At 38.0% G+C, this 26,932-nt stretch overlaps 1 protein-coding gene and 1 pseudogene across 1 annotated transcript; one reads left to right on the top strand and one right to left on the bottom strand.

The window, feature by feature from the left end:
- Nucleotides 1-998: 998 nt before the first annotated feature.
- On the bottom strand, nucleotides 999-14,761 carry LOC127808418 (putative germin-like protein 2-1; annotated as a pseudogene).
- Nucleotides 14,762-24,439: 9,678 nt separating this feature from the next.
- LOC127808323 (putative germin-like protein 2-1) lies at nucleotides 24,440-25,320 on the top strand. Its single transcript, XM_052346820.1, has 2 exons — nucleotides 24,440-24,753; nucleotides 24,800-25,320. The coding sequence occupies exons 1-2, from the start codon at nucleotides 24,639-24,641 to the stop codon at nucleotides 25,318-25,320; spliced, it is 636 nt and encodes a 211-aa protein (XP_052202780.1). The 5' UTR covers nucleotides 24,440-24,638.
- The last annotated feature ends 1,612 nt before the right edge of the window (nucleotides 25,321-26,932 follow it).

Raw genomic sequence — 26,932 nt, 5'->3', positions numbered from 1 at the left:
AAAAGTATAATTAAAATAATAAAAAAATTAAATTATCATATAAAAATATTAAGGCAAAAATATGGGGTTTGGGCTTACTTTTTGCACTATTATCAGTCACTCACCTCAAAACATAATTAATTCTATAAAGGCAACCATACTCATCTCACCCTTGCCATATATAGTAATGAAAAATGGAACTTCCATACCACTGCAACGTGGGTACAATGTTATTCTCTCTTCTAAGTTGCAGTACAATTTAAGAGATTGGGTATACCTGGAATCAGAGTTCTCAAGTTTGTTAGATTCGGATTGCCTAAATTAACATAGAAATCAAATGAGAAAATTAGAATAAGATTATTAATTTGGCTTAATAATTTACATTTATAATCCCACTACAAGGAGGTAATTTATTAATCAAACCAAACCTATAAACTAATTTTCTAAGTTCAGTTAACTAGTGACTTTGGACACCATGAAACTCTACTTATCAAGTTATGAAATACAATCCACACACTCACCAAAACAGATAACCACACTAATTTAATTAGATATATCATTCCACAAATTATCAAGAGTGAACCATCAATAAATAAAATAGAGTTGTTTATTTTTAGGCTTCAAATCGTAATCATAATGAATTAACTCTCAGATAAAATTATCTGAAATATTTTTCTCTATTAAATTAATCTTTATCATATAAGATAAAACCAATCACAAATTAATCAAAATTTGACTACTTATTTAACAAAATTTCTGTCAAGATATGTTCTCTAGTTTAATCCCTCTAATTGAGAACCAAGTTATTTGTTTGCTTGATATTTTCTCTTTTTCTGTTGTTTCCCTCTTCCAATCAAGCAATTCACAAGACAGGGTACTGGATTGTCGCTCCCATGCCTGTAGAATTACTAAATCAATTCATCAGCCATCATATCTTCCTTCTCCCCATATGCGCTTACATGATTCATGAATCAGAAATGATATATAATTCCAAACGGTATAAACAATGGGAAATTGATCTAGAAAACGGTTTGAAGATGCTCGACAATGCTCTTGTCAAGATGGAATGCTTTGGACAGAATATCAGCAGGCACAGGAGGGTTGGATCTGAAAACGGCGCCGCTCGCAGTTACAAGGCCGGGACTTTGGCTGCTTAAACTGGCGACGGCGACGGCGCTGCCATACCCGACGTTTCTCTGGAAGTCAATAAGTCCTACTGGGAAGATGAAGACATCGCCCTTCTTAAGCACCTTCGAGATGAGGCGGTTGTCGGGATTGGAGGTGACAAAGCCGGCTTCGACGGTGCCTTCCAGCACCGTCAAGATCTCGGTGGCGCAAGGGTGCGCGTGCGGCGGGATGACTCCTGTTGCAGAAAACTCTACAAAATAGAGGGTTAGAACTCAATCGAAATCAAACCAAAAAATAATCGAATGCAAGAACAAATCAAGACAGAAAATTAAACTCCCTGTTTAGCAACAATGGCAGTCACGAAGACTGCTACAAGGCTCAGATCTAGGTTCGTTCAATCACCACTTAGGTAACGCTAACAAATAGGGACACCAAGCGACAAAGGAGCTCAAAAGCCCCAAGAACCGAAGCCCTCAAACCCCCAAATCTCTCGGCCGATTGACACCCCTTACCCATGCCACACAAGCTTCCACACACAGTAGGATCCACCAAGAAACAGAGGGAAATTACAAAGATATGGGTTCAACAATGGCCGAAAAACTTACCCCAAAGAGAAGACAGCAACTCGGACTAAATAGGTGTTGCAAACGCCATTGATGAACAACCACCACGCACAAGGAAAGTGCGACACACAGCAAAGGAAAGAAGCATCCATCCGAGAAGGAAAGAAACCCCAAGAGGATCGCCATCAATAAGAGGAGATTCGGCCGAGAGAGGGAACAAGAGAGCACACAATCGGCCGCCACACCTAGGGCACAAAAGGGGAAGAATCCCTTTTATATTGTGGGCTTCATGGACTTGGGATTCATGGGCTTCCTCCCTCGCTTGAGCAAATGGGTCAGGGCTCATTTCTCCTCCAAAGGAAGGGTTAAGGGCTTATGGCCCGACTTCTATAAGTGGGCTGCCAATAAGTGGGTTGCCAATAAGTGGGTTGAACCGTTGCTTCAATCCCGAGCCGAAACCTATGAAGCTAACCTGAACCATCGTCATCGCCTTGGAGCTCATTAGGAAACACAAAACCCAACAATCTCCACCTTGATTCCTAATGAGGCCAGCACACACAAGCAACACGAAACAAGCACATGCAACAAATGCAAAGCATGCAACAAATGCATAGGATATGCAACAAATTCTTAGACTAGCAACAAAAGCTTAAATATGCAACAAATGCATATTATCCACATAGGAAATGCAACAAATGCATATACATGTTTTTAAGGCCTTCTCTCATCCTCCCACTTAGGCTAGGATCTAACTCATTCTACCACTTAGGTTAGGATTTCTCTCATCCTCCCACTTAGGTTAGGACTCTCCACCTTGCTCAAGGTGGTGGGAATAAGGATACTCAACCCTTCCTTCAAATGGAACAACAGACACATAGTCCTTCCCCACTAATTTTGCATTAGAATCTAGAAGCATGTATACCTCACTAACCTCACTAGGGTCATAGGGGGTCACTACATTGGCTTCTTCCTTTTGTTTGTCTTTCTTGGCATAACTGTTGAGTTACATAGATCTTATCATATGCGCAGCGGAAATTAAAATTTAATTTGGAGGTATCCCGTTTTTCAGAAATTATGGTTTAATAAAACGAAGGCATAAACGAAAAATACCTCTTTGATGAAATCTTATTTCACCGTTAGATTTCCCGCCGTATAATCCTCCAAGTGTAGGATGCCGAGTCGGTCCACCCGAAATCACTTCTATTCAAGAATATCAAAGAGAGAAGATAAGTAGAAGAAATTTTTCACAAAAATTTCTAACTTACCTCTTGGATTCAAGAACACTTCTCCAAAATTCTCTCTACATTCAAGTGAATCAAGAAGACACTTATGAGAGAAAATAAGAGTTTGGAGCTATTTATAGTTCCAATTAAAAACTATTCTTCATTAAATGGGTTGGGCTTCTCAAGCCCATTCCATTTAATGCAATTGGACCAAGCCCAATCCAATGGAATTTATTTGAATCCAATAGTGACATTGGGCCAAGCCTAATGTACTAGCAAAAGGCCCAACCCAATCTATGATTAAATAATTACATTCATAATATAATTATTTAATTACTCTTATTTATCCAATAAATAAATGCACTATAATTAGTAATTATAAAATTACTAATTTATTTATTTTCTCTTTGAAAGTAATTTCTTTTTGGGTGGGACTTTCTGGGTCCACAAATAAATTGGCAACAAGAATAATCAACAATTAATTCTCGTAAACCATGAGTGACATCTAGCAATATATCATGATTACCCAATTTATTGTGAAGCGGGTATTGTGAACCTTTTACTACGTTACCATACAATACGGTCCTTCTATCATCCTATATCCCGACAAGATATGAGATCATGGTCAGTAGGTCGAATCTCTTAATCTTGTCATATGACCAAATCCAAAATCAATCTTGACAAATTATGACACAACCCGTATGGAACAAATTCCATCGTCATATTACCTCGGCCAAGGATTTATCGTCAAGTGATTACTGGATCGCATAGGATATCCTCCTCATAAATCTCGAGGTGATAGATTCCATGTCTAATGCACACATACCTCATGTATCACTGAATCAGGCACATAGATACGTATGATTATCCTTGATTAGAACAACCACATGATATCGTTGATATCCTAATCCACCAATACACAGATATCCATGTCATCTCAGGTCTAAGGACTAGTTGTAAAATCGCAGCTAACATTAAATCATTGACCCGTGAGAAATAACCCATGTGATTTAATGTTAACAGTCCCGTTCAGTGAACTCGTTCTTGTAACGAGCACCCACTTATCTTCCTTCTATAGCTCATACAGAATGGCACGAGACTCACCAACCTTATCTTTCAGTATCTCATACTGAAACAAGGAGGAAGACAATGTGCTGGCCTTTACGAGTTGCTATCATCCATGATAGGAATTCTATGGCCAGGAACATGTTTATAGTATAACAAATTGTGGATTATCCGTAACTCGTATTCTTAACACTTAAGAATGGTATCCACTTCTTATTATACTAATGGATATATGTTTTATAATTTAAACCATATTGCAATTTAAATAAAAACATAAACTTGCCATTTAAATAATATTTAAAGAATTACAAGATCGAGTCCCTTTGTGTCACTGGAACTGGTCTTTAGGGCTCATATCTAACAATCTCCCACTAGCACTAAGACCATTCAGTGTGGTATCTCATACCCCACCTATCTAGATGAAAATCTAGTTGCTTCTGGTTCATGGCCTTAGTCAGTGGATCTGCTGCATTCTGTGATGTATCTATTCTCTGCACATTGACATCTCCTCTACCAATGATCTCTCTAATGAGATGGAAGCGTCTTTCAATATGTTTGGACTTCTGGTGAGACCTCGGTTCCTTAGCTTGCGCTATGGCTCCATTGTTGTCGCAAAACAAGGGGACGGCAGACTTTATAGAAGGAACCACTCCAAGTTCTGTCACAAACTTTTTGACCCAGACTGCTTCCTTTGCAGCATCCGATGCTGCAATATACTCGGCTTCTGTTGTAGAATCGGCAGTCGTATCCTGTTTGGAACTCTTCCAACTGAATACTCCTCCGTTGCAGGTAAACACATATCCAGAGATAGACTTTCTATCATCAACATCTGATTGAAAATCAGAATCTGTGTAACCCTCCACTTTCAATTCTCCTTCACCATAAGTAAGGATCAAATCCTTAGTTCTTTTCAAATATTTAAGGATATTCTTAACGGCAATCCAGTGTTGCTCACCTGGATTAGACTGATATCTGCTTGTAACACTTACAGCATGAGCAATATCAGGCCTAGTACATAGCATTGCATACATTAGGCTTCCTATTGCTGAAGCATAAGGAATCCTAGACATGCGTTCTCTCTCTTCTTGTGTCTTGGGGCACATATCACGAGAGAGGTGGATTCCATGTCTAAAGGGCAACAGTCCTCTTTTGGAATCTTCCATGTTGAACCTCTTCAACACTCTTTCTATGTACTTATTTTGGGAGAGTCCTATCAATCTCTTGGTTCTATCTCTATAGATCCGTATACCGAGAATATAGGCTGCTTCTCCCAAATCTTTCATGGAGAACTTACTTGACAACCAGACCTTTATTTTTGACAACAACCCTACATCATTCCCAATGAGTAAGATATCATCTACATATAAGACCAAAAATGCTATTGCACTCCCACTAGCCTTTTTATAAACACAGGGTTCATCAACGTTTTGTATGAAACCAAACGATTTGACTTCATCATCAAAACGAATGTTCCAACTTCTGGATGCTTGCTTAAGACCATAAATGGATCTCTTAAGCTTGCATACCTTCCCTGCGTTAACTTTAGGTGTGAAGCCTTCAGGTTGTTCCATATAGATTTCCTGATCTATATAACCATTTAAGAAAGCTGTTTTCACATCCATTTGCCAAATCTCATAGTCATAATGAGCAGCAATGGCTAGTAAAATTCTGATGGATTTAAGCATGACGACTGGAGAAAAGGTTTCTTCATAGTCAATCCCTTGTCTTTGTCGATAACCTTTTGCCACAAGTCTTGCTTTATAGGTCTCTACCTTTCCATCTGAACCTATCTTCTTCTTGAAGACCCATTTACAACCAATAGGTACTATACCTTCTGGTGGATCTACAAGAGTCCAGACTTGGTTCTCATACATGGAATCCATTTCAGATTTCATGGCTTCTAGCCATCTTTTCGAGTCGATATCTGATATCGCCTCTTGGTAAGTGGTAGGATCATCTGAGTGATCATTGTCTCCTACAAGGAACAACTCTTGTTCATTTAGAAAACCATATCTCTCGGGTTGATGGGGTATCCTCTCACTTCTTCTAATGGGACGTGCAACACTCGACCCTGGCTCCTCAATTGGTACTTGGACATCTCGTGGCATAGTTTCAGGCTCGGTGAACCCTTCACCAAGTTCTATTTTCCTTTCATTGCCTCTTTCTTGAATAAACTCTTTTTCAAGAAAAATGGCATTCCTGCTTACAACTACTTGTTGCAGTTCAGGAATATAGAACTCATATCCTAAGGTATCTTTAGGATAACCCACGAAACTACCCTTTAAAGATCGTGTCTCAAGTTTCTCTGATTTAAGCTTTTTCACAAAAGCTGTACATCCCCAAATCTTAACATGTTTAAGACTGGGCTTCCTATCAAACCATATCTCATGTGGTGTTGTAGGAACTGACTTGGAAGAAACTCTGTTTAAGATATATATTGCAGTAAGAAGGGCGTGTCCCCATAGAAACAAAGGTAAGTCTGTACAACTTAACATACTTCGAACCATATCTAATAAAGTCCGATTCCTTCTTTCTGAAACTCCATTCAGTTGAGGCGTTCCTGGTGGGGTCCGTTGTGAAATAATACCTGAGACTTTAAGAAAATCTTCAAACTCGTTACTAAGATACTCACCTCCACGATCTGATCGTAAGGCCTTTATCTTTTTACCAGTTTGATTTTCTACTTCAGCTTTAAAATCTTTGAACATTTCAAAAGATTCAGATTTATGTCTCATGAGATAAACATATCCATATCTAGACATATCATCTGTAAAAGTTATAAAGTATTGATAACCTCCTCGGGCTATTACATTAATAGGCCCACACACATCCGAATGTATAAGTCCTAACAATTCTGTGACCCTTATACCTTGCCCAGTAAAAGGCAATTTGGTCATCTTTCCAAGGATACAAGATTCACAAGTTGGATATGGTTCAGAACCTAATGGACCCAAAAGCCCATCTTTCTCCAACTTAGTGATTCTGTCATCCCCTATATGACCCAATCTGTAATGCCACAGAATTTTAGAATTTGGGTTATCACGTGGTCTCTTATTATTATTTGATACATGCAGATGCTCACTATTATCAACAGTCACATTCAAAATGTAAAGACTATTGACAAAATTACCAGTAGCAATCAATTTATTTCTAAAATAAATTTCACAAACATTATTCTTAAAAGAAAATTCATAATTTTCTTTCACCAATACAGGAATAGAAATAATGTTCTTAAAAGCTCCAGGTACACATAAACAATTGTTTAAAATTAAACTATGTTCATGTGATAAAATTAAAGATACAGTGCCGATAGCTGTGGCTGCAACTCTTGCCCCATTTGCTACCTTTAGCACAATCTCATTATCTGCAAGCCTTCTACTTTGTTCCAGATCCTGTATAGATGCACAAACATGAGTTGTCGCTCCAGAATCTAGAATCCATAAAGTAGAAGAGTAAGCAATGGAAAAATACTCATGAACTATCATCATACCTGTCGCTTCCTTCTTCAAGGAACTAAGGTAATCTTTACAGTTCCTTTTCCAATGTCCCTCTTTGCCACAATGGAAACATTTTCCTTTGGCAACAGTTTTTCCCTTCTTCTTTTCAATCACTTTAGTTGCTTGGGTGGCCTTCTTTTTACCTTTCCCCTTTCTAGTCTTACTAGTAGAGGACACAGCCATCACAGTGCCTGTTTTCATGGTACTCTGGGCCGTTATTAGCATATTCATAAGTTCCGCCGGGGTACACTCAATCTTGTTCATATAGAAGTTTGAAATAAAACCCCCATACGAATCTGGCAAAGACTGAAGAATTGCATCTATTTGAAGATATTGATGCATTGGAGCATCTAATTCATTCAGTTTATCCATCCAGGAGATCATTTTGAGAACATGGTCTCCAACTGATCCTCCAGCAGACATCTTTGCTCGAAAGATTGATTTAGATATCTCATATCTAGCACTTCGACTTCGCTCACCATACAACTCTTGTAAACGAGCAATAATCGAATACGCATTTGGCATCTTATTATGCTGCCGCTGTAACTCTTGACTCATAGTAAGCAAGATGTAACTCTTAGCAACAAGATCATCATCTTGCCACTTATTGAGTGTATCTTGTTCCTCCTGAGTAATATGTTCAACAGTTGGCTCAGGGATAGGCGTTTCCAAGATATATGTGATTTTTTCCAAGTTTGTAATCAATTTCAAATTTAGAAGCCAGTCGTTGAAATTTGGTCCAGTTAGCCGGTTTGCGTCAACAAATTTAGAAAGTGCATTTAGTGAAGCCATTTGATATATCTGCAGAAAATAAGTAGATTATTAGATATCTTGTTTTCTTAACTATCTGATTTTGGTCTTTAAATCAAACAGTACCTCCCACTGAGTTTTTCAAATTCCTTACTCCCATTTAAAGGAACAAGCAAATTCACATTGGCATGAATTCTAGTGGGTATTTGGATTCTTATTAATTTTATTACTCCTCACATAATAGATTCTTGGAATAATAAATTCAATAAGTGGACAACGCTTGTCCAGTACATCTTATGTACGACCCAAATATTTTGTTTCGGCTCCCAGTCCAATATACCTCACATAATAGTTTCTTGGCAATTGAACATAGTTAAATCATACCATCACGCTGACAAGTCTACACAGTTGAATATCGATTGCCTCACATAATAGATTCTTGGGTCACGATATTTGTGCATCCCCATCTCATCAAATGTTTTAAATAGAAATTAAAGTATTTTAATCAATGTGCAACCCCTATGTATCCATAGCCGATCAACACACAAATTAAAAAGCCCCAATTTCTACCGTGATGGAGAGCCCCGATTAGATTGTCTTAACTCTTAAGGTCCAACCGGTTACAATTTAATTTTATAAATATGGGAGATTTTTTAATTAATTGGTCTCACTTTTCACATGCAACGTTTTAACATACATCAACTATGTAAATAAACATTGCATAAAATTAGTCGATATGGTCATGGACTCAATCATGCATTCTAAGCGCAATTCCAGCCATTGGAATTGTGCGGTGCATTCGTGGGTGAATAAATAAGGAAACGCCTATAACTATTACAAACATAACCCTTTCACATAGGGTCTTCATTTCCTTGATTATTTTGCCATCAATGACTTCACTCCAAGCCGTGCCTCGATTGATGTGAATCCATTGCTTTTACAATTTACTATAAACTACTTTTACAATAAAATTAAAACAATAAATAATTATTTTACAACCGTCATGAAAAAGACGGCTACCTTCGGCACGCAGGCCGTTAAATAAAATAATCCATACATCCACATCACACATACATCATCCATGTAGTGTCCTAAGTCCATGACCATTACCGATATGCAACAAGGCATCCACAACATGCTATTAACAATTAAAAGCATATTATAAGCAATCATATGATTATTGGACAATTGTATAACTAATTATACATTGGTATTTTTTTTAAATAATAAAATAAATAAATAAAATAATAATAACAATTATTATTATTTATTTTATTCATTATTATTATTATTTTAAATAAAACAAATAAATAAAACAAATAATAATAACAATTATTATTATTTATTTTATTCATTATCATTATTATTTTAAATAAAACAAATAAATAAAACAAATAATAATAACAATTATTATTATTTATTCTATTTTTATTTTTAAATAATAAAACAAATAAATAAAACAAATAATAATAACAATTATTATTATTTATTTTATTATTATTATTTTTATTTAAAACAATTAAAAATAATAATAAATAAATAAATCTGCCAATGGCAGACAGAGGGGGGGGGCCAGCCCCCACTGCGCGCACAGTGCGCGCGCATAGTGCGCGCACTGCGCGCGCATTCCGCGCGGTGGTGCGCGGGCGGGGCCCGCGCACCCACCAGCGCGCGGCGCTGGTGCGCGGGCCCTGCCCGCGCCCCTGCCCGCGCGGCGCGGGCTAGCCCCGCGCCTTGCGCGCATCTGGGCGCGCCCATGCGCGCCCAGCGCGCCCAACGCTCGCGTCTGGGCGCGCTGGGGCGCGCCCAGCACGCACCCAGCGTGCTGGTTGCCCCCCGGGATGCACCCGGTACTGCCCGTCCGTCCCGAAACAAATTTCGATACTTCCAGCTACGCCAAAACTGATTCCAGCACTGTCTAACAGTGTTAAATCAGTTTTAAAACGCTGCCGGCATGCAACTCTTCTTCGGATCTCATCCAAAATTGTTTTATTTTTCAAAATACCAATTCAATGTCCAATAATCACATGAATAAAACCATAAAACTGAAAAACGATGGCTCTGATACCACTGTTGAGTTACATAGATCTTATCATATGCGCAGCGGAAATTAAAATTTAATTTGGAGGTATCCCGTTTTTCAGAAATTATGGTTTAATAAAACGAAGGCATAAACGAAAAATACCTCTTTGATGAAATCTTATTTCACCGTTAGATTTCCCGCCGTATAATCCTCCAAGTGTAGGATGCCGAGTCGGTCCACCCGAAATCACTTCTATTCAAGAATATCAAAGAGAGAAGATAAGTAGAAGAAATTTTTCACAAAAATTTCTAACTTACCTCTTGGATTCAAGAACACTTCTCCAAAATTCTCTCTACATTCAAGTGAATCAAGAAGACACTTATGAGAGAAAATAAGAGTTTGGAGCTATTTATAGTTCCAATTAAAAACTATTCTTCATTAAATGGGTTGGGCTTCTCAAGCCCATTCCATTTAATGCAATTGGACCAAGCCCAATCCAATGGAATTTATTTGAATCCAATAGTGACATTGGGCCAAGCCTAATGTACTAGCAAAAGGCCCAACCCAATCTATGATTAAATAATTACATTCATAATATAATTATTTAATTACTCTTATTTATCCAATAAATAAATGCACTATAATTAGTAATTATAAAATTACTAATTTATTTATTTTCTCTTTGAAAGTAATTTCTTTTTGGGTGGGACTTTCTGGGTCCACAAATAAATTGGCAACAAGAATAATCAACAATTAATTCTCGTAAACCATGAGTGACATCTAGCAATATATCATGATTACCCAATTTATTGTGAAGCGGGTATTGTGAACCTTTTACTACGTTACCATACAATACGGTCCTTCTATCATCCTATATCCCGACAAGATATGAGATCATGGTCAGTAGGTCGAATCTCTTAATCTTGTCATATGACCAAATCCAAAATCAATCTTGACAAATTATGACACAACCCGTATGGAACAAATTCCATCGTCATATTACCTCGGCCAAGGATTTATCGTCAAGTGATTACTGGATCGCATAGGATATCCTCCTCATAAATCTCGAGGTGATAGATTCCATGTCTAATGCACACATACCTCATGTATCACTGAATCAGGCACATAGATACGTATGATTATCCTTGATTAGAACAACCACATGATATCGTTGATATCCTAATCCACCAATACACAGATATCCATGTCATCTCAGGTCTAAGGACTAGTTGTAAAATCGCAGCTAACATTAAATCATTGACCCGTGAGAAATAACCCATGTGATTTAATGTTAACAGTCCCGTTCAGTGAACTCGTTCTTGTAACGAGCACCCACTTATCTTCCTTCTATAGCTCATACAGAATGGCACGAGACTCACCAACCTTATCTTTCAGTATCTCATACTGAAACAAGGAGGAAGACAATGTGCTGGCCTTTACGAGTTGCTATCATCCATGATAGGAATTCTATGGCCAGGAACATGTTTATAGTATAACAAATTGTGGATTATCCGTAACTCGTATTCTTAACACTTAAGAATGGTATCCACTTCTTATTATACTAATGGATATATGTTTTATAATTTAAACCATATTGCAATTTAAATAAAAACATAAACTTGCCATTTAAATAATATTTAAAGAATTACAAGATCGAGTCCCTTTGTGTCACTGGAACTGGTCTTTAGGGCTCATATCTAACAATAACAATCCTTAATGAAATGTCCGATTTTTCCACAACCATAACACTTCTTACCCTTCCCTTGATTTTTGGATTTTGACCTACTCTTCCCTTTCTTGCAACCTTCCTGTTGATTCTTAGTTCTACCCTTCATCATGTGGACCTCACCATATTTTCTCTCACTCCTTAATTCCAATTCCTTACTCATAAGAGAATCTATGACAATTTCAGGTGTTAGTGTATCCCTACCATACTTAATGGCATTTTTTACCTCTTTAAAGGCATCAGGAATGGCATTCAAAATGATTACAGCCTTATATTCCTCAGACACTTTTTCACCACAATTCGTGATATCTTGAACCAACTTGTTAAAGACATCTAAGTTGTCATCTAGGTCCCTAGAGAGGTCAATCTTAAAACTAAAGAAACTTTCAAGTAAATAAAGCTTATTAGGAGTGGATTTCTTAACATATAAGTTTTCCAATTTTTCCCAAAGTTCTTTAGTTGTGTCAAGTTTTCCTACTTTCCTTAACACTGAATCAGATAGATGCAAGATTATAGAAGTATAAGCAAGTTCATCTATTTCTAATTTTCATTCAGCTGTTGTGATTTCAGGATATTTGCCATCTATGGCTTTTGATACTTTTTGTTGAACTAAAATTCCTCTCATTTTCTGTTGCCAAATAGAAAAATCACCCTTCCCATTGAACATCCCTATTTCAAAATGTGTAGCCATGTTCTCAAAGAATATGCTCAACACACAAATAAGTAGCGTAACCTATAAAACACTAAGTTTTTTTCACACTGTATCCTAAACAATGGGTATGCACAAAACAGATTCAATCAAGGGCAGATTTTTAACAGGGATAATACTGATTTAAAGCACTAAGCAGTTAAAACAGTCACAAGTAAATCATAAAATATCAAAACAAACACTGGATACCCACCAAGAGTATAAGAAAATAGATATGCAACCTAAGGAGATTTTAAAGAAAAACACAAAGTTTTAATTTAAACAAAACTTAGGCAGCAGATTCTCAAAGAATCAAAGATCGATTAGAAACAGATTTTTCAAACACTTAGCAATTTCAGTAATCACACAGATTAGCACAAGTTTACTCAGTAATATTTAAAAAAAAAATACTAAGCAGTTTAGATAACAGTAAATCATAAACAGCCACTGGAACCCACAAAGGATTAGACCAGACATAATTCACACACAGCACTAAGCAACTGATTTTCTAAGCAAGACTTAACCGCATCAAAACAGGTTATGCTAACACAAGAAAATCACAGATAATCCTAATTCTAGCAACAAGTAATGGTTACCACCACAGGGTAACTCTCAATCCTAATGGCCACCCCCACACGATGACCTGCTAGTTGCTGGAAAAAGAAATAGGGTTTGGAAATTTCTCACCGAACGTACTGTTTTTAACAGTCCGTAAACAGAAGATGGTTTGAGCCACTGCCTCTGCCGGAGTTGGCATGCGTCGCTATCGTCGGCTCCTCACAAGCCAGTGCCGGTTAAGGGGACTCTCCTTGGTCGATTGATTTTCGGCTATGGGCTATTTCACCTCCAAATCGAATCCTGCACACAACAATCAAGGAAACGCAGATTTGGCGTTGATAAACTCTTATCGTGAAATCGAACCCAAAACCGAAAGGGGATTCTTGATTCGGTCTTGATTTTGAGTAACCCAGGAGCCACACGAGGCTCTGATACCAATTGTTGCGAAAAACTCTACAAAACAGAGGGTTAGAACTCAATCGAAATCAAACCAAAAAATAATCGAATGCAAGAACAAATCAAGGCAGAAAATTAAACTCCCTGTTTAGCAACAATGGCAGTCATGAAGACTGCTACAAGGCTCAATCTAGGCTCGTTCAATCACCACTTAGGTAACGCCAACGAATAGGGACACCAAGCCACAAAGGAGCCCAAAAGCCCCAAGAACCGAAGCCCTCAAACCCCCAAATCTCTCAGCCAATCGACACCTCTTACCCAAGCCACACAAGCTTCCACACACAGTAGGATCCACCAAGGAACAGAGGGAAATCACAAAGATATGGGTTCAACAATGGCTGAAAAACTTACCCCAAAGAGAAGACAGCAACTGGGACTGAATAGGCGTTGCAAACGCCATTGATGAACAGCCACCACGCACAAGGAAAGTGCGGCACACAGCAAAAAAAAGAAGCATCCATCCGAGAAGGAAAGAAACCCCAAGAGGATCGCCATCAATGAGAGGAGATTCGGCCGAGAGAGGGAACAAGAGAGAGCACACAATCGGCCACCACACCTAGGGCACAAAAGGGGAAGAATCCCTTTTATATTGTGGGCTTAGGGAAAGAGAGGAAATGGGCTTGGGCTTCATGGACTTGGGATTCATGGGCTTCCTCCCTCGCTTGAGCAAATGGGTCAAGGCCCATTTCTCCTCCAAAGGGAGGGTTAAGGGCTTATGGCCCAACTTCTATAAGTGGGTTGCCAATAAGTAGGTTGAACCGTTGGTTAAATCCCGGGCCGTAGCCTATGAAGCTAACCCGAACCATCGTCATCGCCTTGGGCCTCATTAGGAAACACAAAACCCAACAACTCCCCACCGCGCATAGTCGATGCGAACCATTAAGATTCCAAGCGTGTTGAGTCCCAGCAGCTACGCCACGGTCATCGGGGTGACGGCGGAGCCGAACTTATTGGACGTGTTTCCGGCGAAGGCCGTTGAAACTAAAGAACCTGAGTTAACGGGGTCTGAAACGCAGAAATCTTGCAAGGGACTAGGTTCGTAAGCAACAGCCATTGAGTAAGAGAGAGCTAGCAGACTCAAAATCAAAATACAGTACTTCGCCATCTTAGTTGATTCTGCTTTCTCTTGCTTGAAGAATGCCTGTGGACGCTCTGGTGAAAACCAAGTAGCGTACTCGACCTCTATATATAGCTAGGAAGTGAGTAGTGTCGACAGAGGAAAGAAGAACAAGTCTCCATGACTAGACTAATAATCATAGTAAGCTGCCACCCGAACTCTTAACATTGATGAGTTTGAAATGGTCTTCTACATATCTCAACTATAATTGCTGACAGTATCGAAGGATCCAAAATCATATATGTGTAATTTTGTTAGTGAATTGCTAGTATCCTAGTAACTGATTTCAAATGCCGTGTGGGTGGCCATACGGTACATGAAGATGTTTTTTGATTTAACAAGTACTGTGACTGGCACAAAATAACTGAAGAAGATGAGAGTAGAGATAGGCACAAATTTATGCATTTGGCATATATTATCTATGTAAAGTAGGAGGAAAATTTTGCAATCAGGAGCTTTTGACAAACCATTAAAAAATCCCAAGTAATGATGAAATGGAAAATAACACGAAAATGCAGCAGTGAAAAAGAAAAATGAAGTGTTGAAATAAAATGTAATAGCTGCAGCGCAACAATTAAAAAAAGGCCAAGAGAAGAAAGAATTATCAAAAGGTATAACTTTGTATATGTTAGTTTACAGTTCATCAGGTGTACAACACCACCGCATGTTGTATTTGCAGTCATAGGTTGAACACTCTCTCATGGCATGCTCTCATACTACACATTGACGTTTAAAAAAGCTTGATAGAAAGGAAAATTGAAAAGCAACTTTAGTAATGTAAGGACCAAAATGACGTGTACTAAAATATGTTGCCCAAATCTCTAACTAGAAATTGAGATATCACAAGTGACACGTTCCATACATCTCCTAGACTTCCAGACAATTTCACCAGAAAATACCTTGACAATTGCAATGCCAACTTCAACAAGACCAATCATAGAACAGTTAGATTCCCAGAATTCCTCTTTGTTTTGACATGTTCCCCATCTATGATATCATTGGCATCCACACTTGAAAATTTCCTGGAACTCCAGGGCACATCTTCTTCAACAATTTGATCATCAATTTCTCAACTCGATAATGATGATGAGTAGTCACCATGCTGCAATTCACAATTTTAGTCTATCTTCTACAAGCTCATGTAGTTAAATATGTTGTCAAATCTCTATCCAGAACTTGAGATCTCACCAGCCTCGGCTTTAATATATCCGTTAAACTTCTGGCCAATTTCACCAGCCAATACCATGACATGATAAGTACAAATGCCGAAATTCGACCTTGTACAAGTTCAACTAGTACAATCACAAAAATAATGAGATGCCCTGAATCTCTCTTTTTACTGACATGTTCCCCGGCTTTGCTATCTGCAGAATCTGCCCTGCAGATTTTGTGAGAACTCCAAATTGCATCACAGTGCAATCCACAGTTCTGTCCTGCATAGTCATCATGCTGCAATTCACAACTCACTCCATCGTCTCTGTGCTTACTTTCACCCATATCCACCTTCACCTTGTTGTCTCCAACGAACCGCGGGCTTCATTCTTGGAAGCAGACTATTTCTTCTTCGAACCATGAAACTTCTTCACAAGTTTCATCATCTTGGACCTTATCTTGCCTCTATGAATATTATGACTTTTATTGGTGTCTTCTTTCTCCAAATCACCGTTTCCAATTTCTCCAGGACTTCATATTCCCTGCGTAGGAGACACCAAATTAGGACTAGGCTGCAGAGCTAGAATTTCTTGAAATGTAGCATTCATCATCTTCCCCTCAGAACCACAATGATAATTCGGTTGCAAAACTTGAATTTCTTGAATGTGACCACCCATGTCACGCTTCCTGAAGAACAAAGAAGATGAGACAAAAGTTTTCATCTCTTCTCGATCAATTGGTGCCTCCACCGTCAACTTCTGATTATAGATTCTAAGACAAAACAGACCCGTTTCGATCAAGCATTGGACCAACTTCTTTGCATTCATACAAAGTGTAACATCCCGTTCGAGCGATAGAAAAGACCAGAACAACTTACCCTAATGGGCCTACACGAACTTCCCAGAGGGGTCACCCATCCCTGGATTACCTTAGGTTAAGCACGCTTAACTTGGGAGTTCTTTGCCAACATTCAGTCCAAAAGATATCCAGCTGGTGTTATTTCCTTTCTTACACTATCCTCGATATATACTAACTTCTCTGGACTCTCGGGATATTACACAAAGTGTGACCATTCTGCACAAATGTTTACCGGCATACTCCTTGAAAAATAGCAAGAAAGCAGACAGGATAATCCAACCACAAATTCTTCATCCCAAGGCCAAAACCACCACCAAAAACATCTTCAAAACCGCCACAAAAACCTTATTTGCATATGCAACCTCACCAATTTCCTTCACCTTCCCCATTGACATCCTTAGTTTCAGTGTCAGACTGCTCCAACAAGCAACTCTGCCACCCGAAGGGGGAAGCGGTGCCTGCAACGCAAAAATCTAGCAAGGGACTAGGCCCGAAAGCACTGGCCATTGATCAAGAGATAGCTAGGGGAGTCAGAAACAAAATCCGGTACGTCGCCATCTTAGTTGACTTTGCTCTCTCTTTCTTGAAGAATGTCTGTGAAAACTCTAAAGCAAATCAAGTAGCGTAATTGGCCTCTATTATATGCTAGGGAAGCGAGCACTGTCGACAGAGGAAAGGAGGAAGAACAAGTCTTCATCACTAGAATAGTACTCATGATTAAGCTGCCATCTGGGCTCTAATATTGAAGTGTTGAGGGCATTAATTTCTTACTAGACTGGATGAGATGCTCCTAAAAAATATAGGAGTAGCGGAAACCATAGATACTGTAGGACTTATTTTGTTATCTTGTTATTTTAATTTGTTTCCATTTTTGTCAAATAATTATAGATAATTATAGATACTATAGGATTTGGATTAAAATCATATTAGGATTTGGATTCCAAATCAAACTACAGTTAGGATTATTTTGGCCTATGATAAGGCTCATGTAACTTTTTATTGAACACAATTGATATTTTGGCCATTCTTTCTCTTCTTCTCTTTCTTTCCTACTGTCCCGAATCAAGGACCAGCTACACTTTCGCCAATCAAGAATCAACTCCTTCCCTCCTGCAATCCTAGGGCCGACGCTCTAGCTGCTTGACGCCCCCACCTCCCACAAGAATTTTCTGAGTCTTGGCAATACACAACCCTGTCCATAATGAGGCTGGACAGTCATCCACTTGTGAACGCACGGTAGGTGCATAACGTGGCAAAGCAACATCGAAGATACTGAATCATAGAAGTCCATTAGCTGAGATTGTCGTGGTGCAACATAGATCCATCTACGGAAGTCCTGGACCACACCTTACCCACTAGGGCTTCGCTCCCCTCACAATTGTCCAGGGTGAATGATGTAGAATCTGCACTTAATGTAATGGAGCGGCTGCCAGATAGCAGCGACATGCAAGGGGCTTCAATGCCAATCAGATTGGACAAGCATGCAGCAGAGATACCTAAATCCAGTGCTGATCCATTCAATGTAAGCCTTAAACTAGACATTGAGACGTCACAAGTGACACCTTTTATATATATCTCCTAGACCTCCAGTCAATTTTTCCAGGAAATACCATGACAAGATAAGTAATATGACAAGTTCAGTTAGACCAATCACAAAAGCAGTTAGATCCCTGAATTTCTCTTTGTTTTGGCATGTTCCCCAACTATGCTATCTTTGGCATCCATTCTGCAAGTTTGCTGGATCTCCAAAGCCAAAGTGCATCTCCCTTATTAATTCAATCACCAATTTGATTTGGATGAGATGACCTTAGCATTTTATGACAAGTGTGATTTGGGCGATTCTAAATGCTAACTTTAAGGAAATCGGGTTAATGATTTTGAGTCATAAGCTTCGCTGATGAGGTCCATGCTTTTTTGGGCTAATTCCTTCGTTTAGATCTCAAAATTAGCAATTTTTCTATTTTAGGAAATAATTGATTCTCTAACTTTCATTAAGGAGTGAATTTTAACATGCCGTTTTGAGAGATTTCTCTTATTTCTTGTTGATTTTTAATTCTGTAATAAAATCTCAATCTTGCTTTTTTTGGTAAAATTTGAGATTTAGGATTTTTGGATGTTTATCAAATTATAGCCTATAAATTCTATGTTTATAGGAGATTTTGAATTGATTGATGAATTTTCAATAAAATTTCTGTTGAAATTTTTCCTTTATTCTCTTCAATTTATTCAGTATTCTTTAAAATCAACGATTTATTGATTGAGTCCTATAATTCGATATTCATGAGCGAATAAACGGGTTACTAGAAGACTTCCGCTACGTCACAATTCCTCAACTTGATAATGATGATGAGTAGTCACCATAGTGTGATTCACAATTCAGTCCCTCTTCTACAACCTCATGTAATAACATATAAGATATATTGTCACATCACTATTTAGAATTTGAGACATCACCTGTGTCACCTTTAATATGTCACCATAAACTTCGACCCAATTTCACCAGCAAATACCATGACATGATAAGTGCAAATGATAAAGTCCGACCTTGTACCGGCTCAACTAATACAATAACAAAAAATAATGAGATGCCCTGAATTCCTCCTCTTTTTACTGACATGTTTCCCAGCTTTGTCATTTTCAGTTTGTACCCTGGGGGGTTCATTCGAACTACAAATTGCATCACACTGCAATCCACAATTCTGTCCACCTTCTACGTAGTCATCATGCTGCAATGCACAACTCATTCCACCATCTTTGTGCTCAATTTCACCAATATCTGCTTTGTCATCTGCAACCGAACCACAGGCTTCATTCTTGGAAGCAGACTGTTTCTTCTTCAAACCATGAAACTTCTTTACAAGTTTCTTCATCTTGGACCTTATCTCGCCTCTATGAGTTTTATGACTTTTGTAGGTCTCTTCTTTCTCCAAAGCAACATTATTTCCACCCATTTCCTCTCTCGCAATTTGTATCCTCCGAGTAGAAGGCACAAAATTAAGACCAGGCTGCAGAACCTGAATTCCTTGAACAGTATCATTCATCTTCTTTCCCCTCAGAACCACAATCATAATTGGATTGCAAAAATTGAATTTCTTGAATGCGACCACCATAGCCTCGCCCCTTTGTGAATGACGAAGAAGTAGAGATGAACATTGCCACCTCTTCTTGATCAAATGGTGCCTCCATCTTCAACTTCTGTCTCTTGATTCCAAGAAAAACAGAACCCTTTCCATCAACAATTGGATAAACTTCTTTGCATTCATTCAAGGTGTGGCCGTTCGGCACAAATGTTTACCGGCATACTCCATGAACAATAGCAAGGACGCAGATATGATAATTCCAACCATGAATTTCTTCATCCCCAAGGCCAAAACCACCACCAAGAACATCTTCAAAACCGCCATAAAAATCCTATTCCCATCTGCAACCTCACTGTTTACTTTGCCATATTTGTTGATTCTGCTTTCTCTTACTTGAAGAATGCCTAGCTTACTCTAGAAACCACCACAACCGGACCATCATGATGGGATGTTGCCTCAGAACCTCAACCCATGAAGTTGAAATTCTTTCAACCAGACCATATACTCCCAGGTAATATTTCTATTGTTAAACCTCCATTGGAAGTAGCTTTTCATGGAATGAGAAGCTAGTTAGTCAGGTAGTAAATTGCAGACAAAGATGCAGGTTTGAGTCATGGTAGTCGTAGTGTGGAGTTTCACCCTCATGTGAGTGGGGGTGGCTCCTTGTGGGTACTATGCACTGTGTCTCCTATTTAGTGTGCCGTCGTGTATCGTGATTAATCCCTCCAACGTACGTGAGACAATGTGTGAGGGGCCCTTAAGATAAGGAATTTCACAAGAAAATGAATAACAACATTGGTAGGTTACTTTATCAAGAAGAAATTACCATTTCCAATGGTTTGAGTATATTGCAAGGAAGGTGTGGGGAAAGTGCGAACTTCTAGATGCTCTAGTATACCCCAAGGGCTTCTTTTTCTTTTGTTTTGCCTCAAGATATCAAATGTTTTAGACTTTTGATGGTGGCCCATGGCTTTTCTCGGGCCAAACATTGATTTTTCAACAGAGATGGGGAATGATTGCCTCAAGAGATCAAAGGTTACAGACCTTTGATGGTGGCCCATGGCTTTTCTCGGGCCAAACATTGATTTTTCAACAGAGATGGGGAATGTCATTAGAGGAAGAGGAGCATATGATTCTCCCACTATGGGTTAAACTTTATGATGTTCCTATGAAGAACTGTAATGACTCATGGCTAAGCAATATAGCTAGTGCAATTGGGAAGCCACTCAAAACTGATTCAAGGATTGGGAATGTTGCACCGGCATAGCACAGTTGATTCTTAGGTAACAGATTGTACTCAAGAATGCAGGTTCGAGTCATGACAATCACAGTGTGAGAGTTTCACCCTCCTGTGAGGGTGGTTCCTTGTGGACACCATGCATTATGCCTCCTACCTAGTGCACTACTGTGTATCGTGATTAATCTCTCCCACGTACGCGGAACAATGTGTGAGGGACCCTTAAGGTGAAGGATTTCACCTGGTGCGCTACTGTGTATCGTGATTAACCTCTCTCACGTATGTGAAACAGTGTGGGGAACCCTTAAGGTGAGAGATTTCACTTAGTGTGCTACTGTGTATCGTGATTAACCTCTCCCACATACGTAAAATAGTGTGTGGAGGACCCTTAGGTGAATAATTTCACTTTTTACACCCAAAAATTGAAAATGCTAGAGCTATAATTGAGGTTCATGCTACTATTATATTACCCAAAAAAGTAGTTGTCGTGGGGTGAGATCTCATGAGTGGGAAATAAACCTTTGTTGAAGTCAAAGCGGAATACCAATGGCGGCCACAAGTTTGCACTACCTGCCCATTGTTTGGTCATTCCAACAGTGATTTTCGCAAAGAGAGAGGTAAAAGACCACTAATTAATTTTATTTACTTGTTTATTTTAATAAATTCTTAATATATTTTATATCTAAATCTTTATTTTTATATTTTCTATCTGTTTATTGAAACTTTCTAAATCTTAGCAAACCTAATTATCTTGTTAAGAGTAATATTGGTCAAATTACTATTATGAGAAATTATATTTAAAATATTCACATTTTTAAAATTCTAAACTAGTCAAAAGATTATAGAGAATTATATTCAAAATATTCACATTTTTAAAATACTAAACTAGTAAAAAGATTATAGAGAAAATTTTACAACGATGGTATTAAAATATGATTAAAGTTTTGTTGAGTATTGTTCATGGTAGAGTTTAAGTTTATGAATGCCTTTTAAAAGACAATTTATGAAAATTTATTTGAGTGTTTGATTTATTAATATAAAATATTATTTTTTTAAATACTTAAAAACCAGCCCCAAGGCGTAGATCAACTGGCAAAGGAAGAATGTGCTAGAGTGTTGTTCTTTGGACCCCAGGTTCAGTGTTCGAGTCCTACCCAGGAGATAGTTCAACAGGCAATGAGCGACCTTAAAAAATAAAAAATGCTTGTTGCCTTCACGTTTACGGTTGTGCTAGGGGTCAATACCTGTCTACTGGATTTCCTAATTTACCTCTCCTTCCGAAATCGTGGAGCTGAACAACGGAGGACACTCGTGATGGTACGTTAATAAAAAAAAATCTTAAAAACTAAAAAAAAAAAATTCTGACCTAGTGGGGCATTGGGCCTCATGTGGCTCCGCCCTTGGTGATGAAGCTAGCTTTTCGACGATTCCTTCCAGCACTATCAAGATCTCGATGGTGCGAGGGTGCGCATGCGACAAGATGACTCCTTGCCACCCATAGTTGATGCGAACCATTGAGATTCCGAGCGTGTTGAGTCCAGGTAATTGAGCAACGGTCACCGAAGTAATGACGGAGACAAACTTATTGGACGTGTTTCTAGTGGCATGAAGACTGTTGAATGAGAACTGATCGACATTGGCGATCTTGGCGTTAGGGGCGGATTTAGAAATCTATATAGGAAGAGGTTAAATTTTTTTTTTTTTTGAGGTATAAAACTACAGATTTTGGATGGGCCGTAGCTTTTTTTTAACTAAGTTATTATTAAAAATTATTATTTTTTATGTTAAAAAAATAATTTTATATATTAAAAAATTATTTTAATTGTGAGCTGCTAGGCCATGAATGAATCCGCCCCTGCTTGGCGTCTAGGCAGGCAAGCCCATTCACTCTTGCTGCTCGGCCAAGATATGAACAATTGATAATAGTTCCGTAAGTGAGAATTGAGAGAAGTGGAAATGACATTAATTAAAAGAACAAAATTAAATAATTTTGAAGAAAATATTAAGAACAGGCTCAAGGCCCCCGACCCCTTAGCAAGTCTATATAAAGGTGTGATTTTCTAAAAATATATTACATATTAGTTATTCATTGATTGCATCACTATTGTATCATTCTATCTTGAGTATCCTAACTAACTAACTACTAATCAGAGTGTCAAAAGATCCAGTATAAGAGACAGCAGGCCCTTCTTTTGTAAGTAGAGCAAGTACAAACAAGATTGAGCTCAAGGATTGCTAGGAGTATTTTGAAACTGAGAAGAACCAATATAAAACATGGCCATTATTTGAATTGGATGATCAGCTTCGAAACCATCATCTATATAAAATAAAAGTAAAGTGAATTCTAATTAAATATCAATAAAAATATGTTTTGAGAAACAACAAAAATTATAATTAATCATAAATAAGAATTTTTTTTTCCTCCTTTTCTTCTCCTGTAAAAATTTTAAAGGATTTTTGGGTTTTTTTCATTATAAGATTTGACATAATTAAGTCTGAAATTTGAAGTTTTAAAATTATTATTTTTAATTTTAAATATTAAAATTAATAGCAATTTTATAATACACAAGTGATGATCACTTTAAATTAAAATAACGACCAACAAAACAAAGTAGAATTTAACATATTTTTTTCATTTTAAATGACAATTAGATGAAGATAATTTTTTCTTCATTATTATAGGTACAAAAAGTAAAACTCTAATTCCCAAAATTGTCTTTTGATACTATATATATTATACAAAAATTGATGAGGCCATTTTATAAAAATCTAATTACATTTCAACACGTATAATACTGTGTATATAAAGGATTTTATCCTCTCTTTTTTTTTTTTTTTTAGTAAATTGCATGCAAATCCTATAGTTTAGGTCATTTTCCACAAAAGTGACAGAGGAAGGAATTTATTCTTTGTATTTTATATTTTTTCTCAAACTCCTCTCGTTAATTTAAGAATGTCTTAAAAGATATACAAGCAAAAAATCAAAACCATTTATTTCTTAAATATTTTTAAATCACAAAAAATTTTCTGTAAATGGCCAGCTGCCATTTACCCTTTTTTGTTCTATTTCTGTATCAGAGTGATTATTGCAGAAAGCATCTTCCTTTGCCACATAATGCCATACCCACGGCGCCATTTAAAGGAGCGTGGAACAAGTACTTTACTACCAAACGATCGAACACGGACACTCTGTCCTCCTCAGCCATTAGAATTCAACAGTACTAATCCAGCTGGAAACAAGTTTACCGTTTTGGATCCTTCGATATTACTGCCAGCTTGTAGTTAGTCATAGAAGACCATCTCAACACATCAATATATGTTGGAGCTCAGACGGCAGCCTATAATTGATATACATTCTACTAATTAATGCTGATGAAGGTGACTTGTTCTTCCTCCTTTCCTCTGTCACTGCTCAATTCTCAAGCTCTCTATATATAGAGGCCAATTGCACCCCTTGATTTGCGTCAAAGCTTTCATAGACAATAATTCTAATTCAAACAAAGATATATAGAGAAGGTAGAATCAACTAGAGTTAAAGATGGCGAAATACTGCATTTTGGTTCTGAGTCTGCTAGCCATCTCGTGCTCGATGGCCTTTGCTTACGAGCCCAGTCCCTTGCAAGATTTCTGCGTTGCAGACCCTGCTAGCTCTGGTTCTCTTTCTTGAAAATTGAACTTAATTTGTACCTTCTTCTTCAGCGGCCTGCCTGGACGCCAAGCTTGTGAAAGCCGATCACTTCTCCTTCAGCGGCCTTCATATTGCCGGAAACACGTCCAATAAGTTCGGCTCAGCCGTCACCCCGATGACCGTGGCTCAACTGCCGGGACTCAACACGCTCGGAATCTCAATGGTCCGCATCGACTATGCGCGGTGGGGAGTCATCCCGCCACACGCGCACCCTCGCGCCACCGAGATCTTGACGGTGCTGGAAGGCACCGTCGAAGCCGGCTTCGTCACCTCCAACCCCGACAACCGCCTCGTCTCGAAAGTGCTTAAGAAGGGCGATGTCTTCGTCTTCCCAGTAGGACTTATTCACTTCCAGAGAAACGTCGGATATGGCAGCGCCGTAGCCGTCGCCAGCCTAAGCAGCCAAAACCCAGGCCTTGTAACGGCGAGCGGGGCCGTCTTCGGATCCAAACCGGCGGTGCCGGCCGATATACTGTCCAAATCATTCCAACTGGACAAGAGTGTTGTGGAGTACCTTCAAACCGTTTTCTAGATATATGTTATGCTTGTGTTGTTTATTTTCATGTTCTTATGTAGTGCTTGCGTTAGTCCTTGATTGTTTTTTTATTTTTTCACCTGTGGCTGTGAGATTATACAATTTAAGTGCAATTAAGGAAATTTGTTTTCTTTTTATGAAAATTTAATTCCATGCGCCCGTGTTCCATTGTTCAGACTATGAGATCTCTCTTTCGTCACCCAACACTCGTTTGGATTTGTTCGTTCTCGTTCGTGCATTTCTCACTTCTTATGTATGTGGTTCATTTTTTCACATTAAGAGAGGGGGCACGACACTCTCACCTACTCACTTTCCCTCTCTCATCTCCTTATCATTCAATATTAGCGTCATAATCCCAAGATATTAATAAATTATCATATCAAACAACAAAAATAATAATATCTTATTAACTATAAATATATGAGTGTTATTTTGTTGATCTCTTTAATTGGGGTGAACATGACCGAGGTAAAAAAGTTATTTGGGGGTGGTTTTCTCTCAAACTCATCATCTTTCTCTCCTCTCTTCTTCTTCTCCAACAATCACCTTTCGTTGCTGATCATTTCGTCATTGCCATCTTGTCTCTCATTACCTTGTCGTCCCACCTTGTTGTTTAGTGTCTCACCGTATCTTCGTGATAAGAGAGGATGTAATGAAAATTGACGCGTGAGACAAAAAGGTGGGATAGCGAGGCAAGGCAAGGCGGCGGCGATGACGAGAGATTTATTAGAAAAGAAGACAAAAAGGGAGAGAGAATGAAAAAGAAGCATTTAAAATTGATGAGAGCCCACAATAATATAAAAGAAATATTAGTTACACTTTACTAATAATAAATAAAAGAAATAAAGAAAGGGGGTCGGGTAAACCAAAAGTAGAGTTTGTAAAGTGACGTTTTACATCGAAGGACTGATGTTGATCCGTACAGGCTGCTATCTATCTATGATCTATCCATCTATCTACCTTTCGCATTGTGTCCCCCTGCTTGCTTGAATGCATACAATCTACAAAATCCTTTTGATATTTCTGAGCTATGTAATTAATATCTCAAAATTATCAAATAATAGCATCTCTTTTTTTTTAAGGAAAATATTATTGATACATCTTTGTGTATATTTTAGACTACACAAAGGTATATCAATGATAAAAATATTCCTCTGAGGCGCATAGAGACGCGTGAGGCGCATGGAGAGGCGCAGGGTATTTTTGTCATTGATACACCTTGTGTAACCCAAAATATACAAAAATAATGTACATGTAGCATGATTCTTTTTTTAAACAAGAACTATCAATAAAAGGTGATTGCAAATAATTTAGAACTTTTTCATATGAAAATGGAAAATGGAAATTGATTAGTTAATTAAAAGTGTTATTACATGGACGTTTAGATTTTGAAAATAGCGAGTTATGTTAAAAATAATTGAATTTATAAGACTTGAGAGAGACAATTACTTCCAAAAACTATCTCTATGTGAGTTGACAAGTCTACAAAAAAGATAAAAAAAAAAAAAAGAAAGATGATAACTGTCTCAAAACTTTTGTGATGATCATTTCGCATGCTAGTGATGAACTCAAATTTAGATTTATTGTAGGCATTTTCTTCCCTTTTTTT

This window comes from Diospyros lotus, chromosome 8 (assembly GCF_014633365.1).
Source record: "Diospyros lotus cultivar Yz01 chromosome 8, ASM1463336v1, whole genome shotgun sequence".
NCBI lineage: Eukaryota > Viridiplantae > Streptophyta > Magnoliopsida > Ericales > Ebenaceae > Diospyros > Diospyros lotus.
The sequence above is the reverse complement of the archived record's forward strand: the minus strand, read 5'-3'. Positions and strand labels throughout refer to the sequence as shown.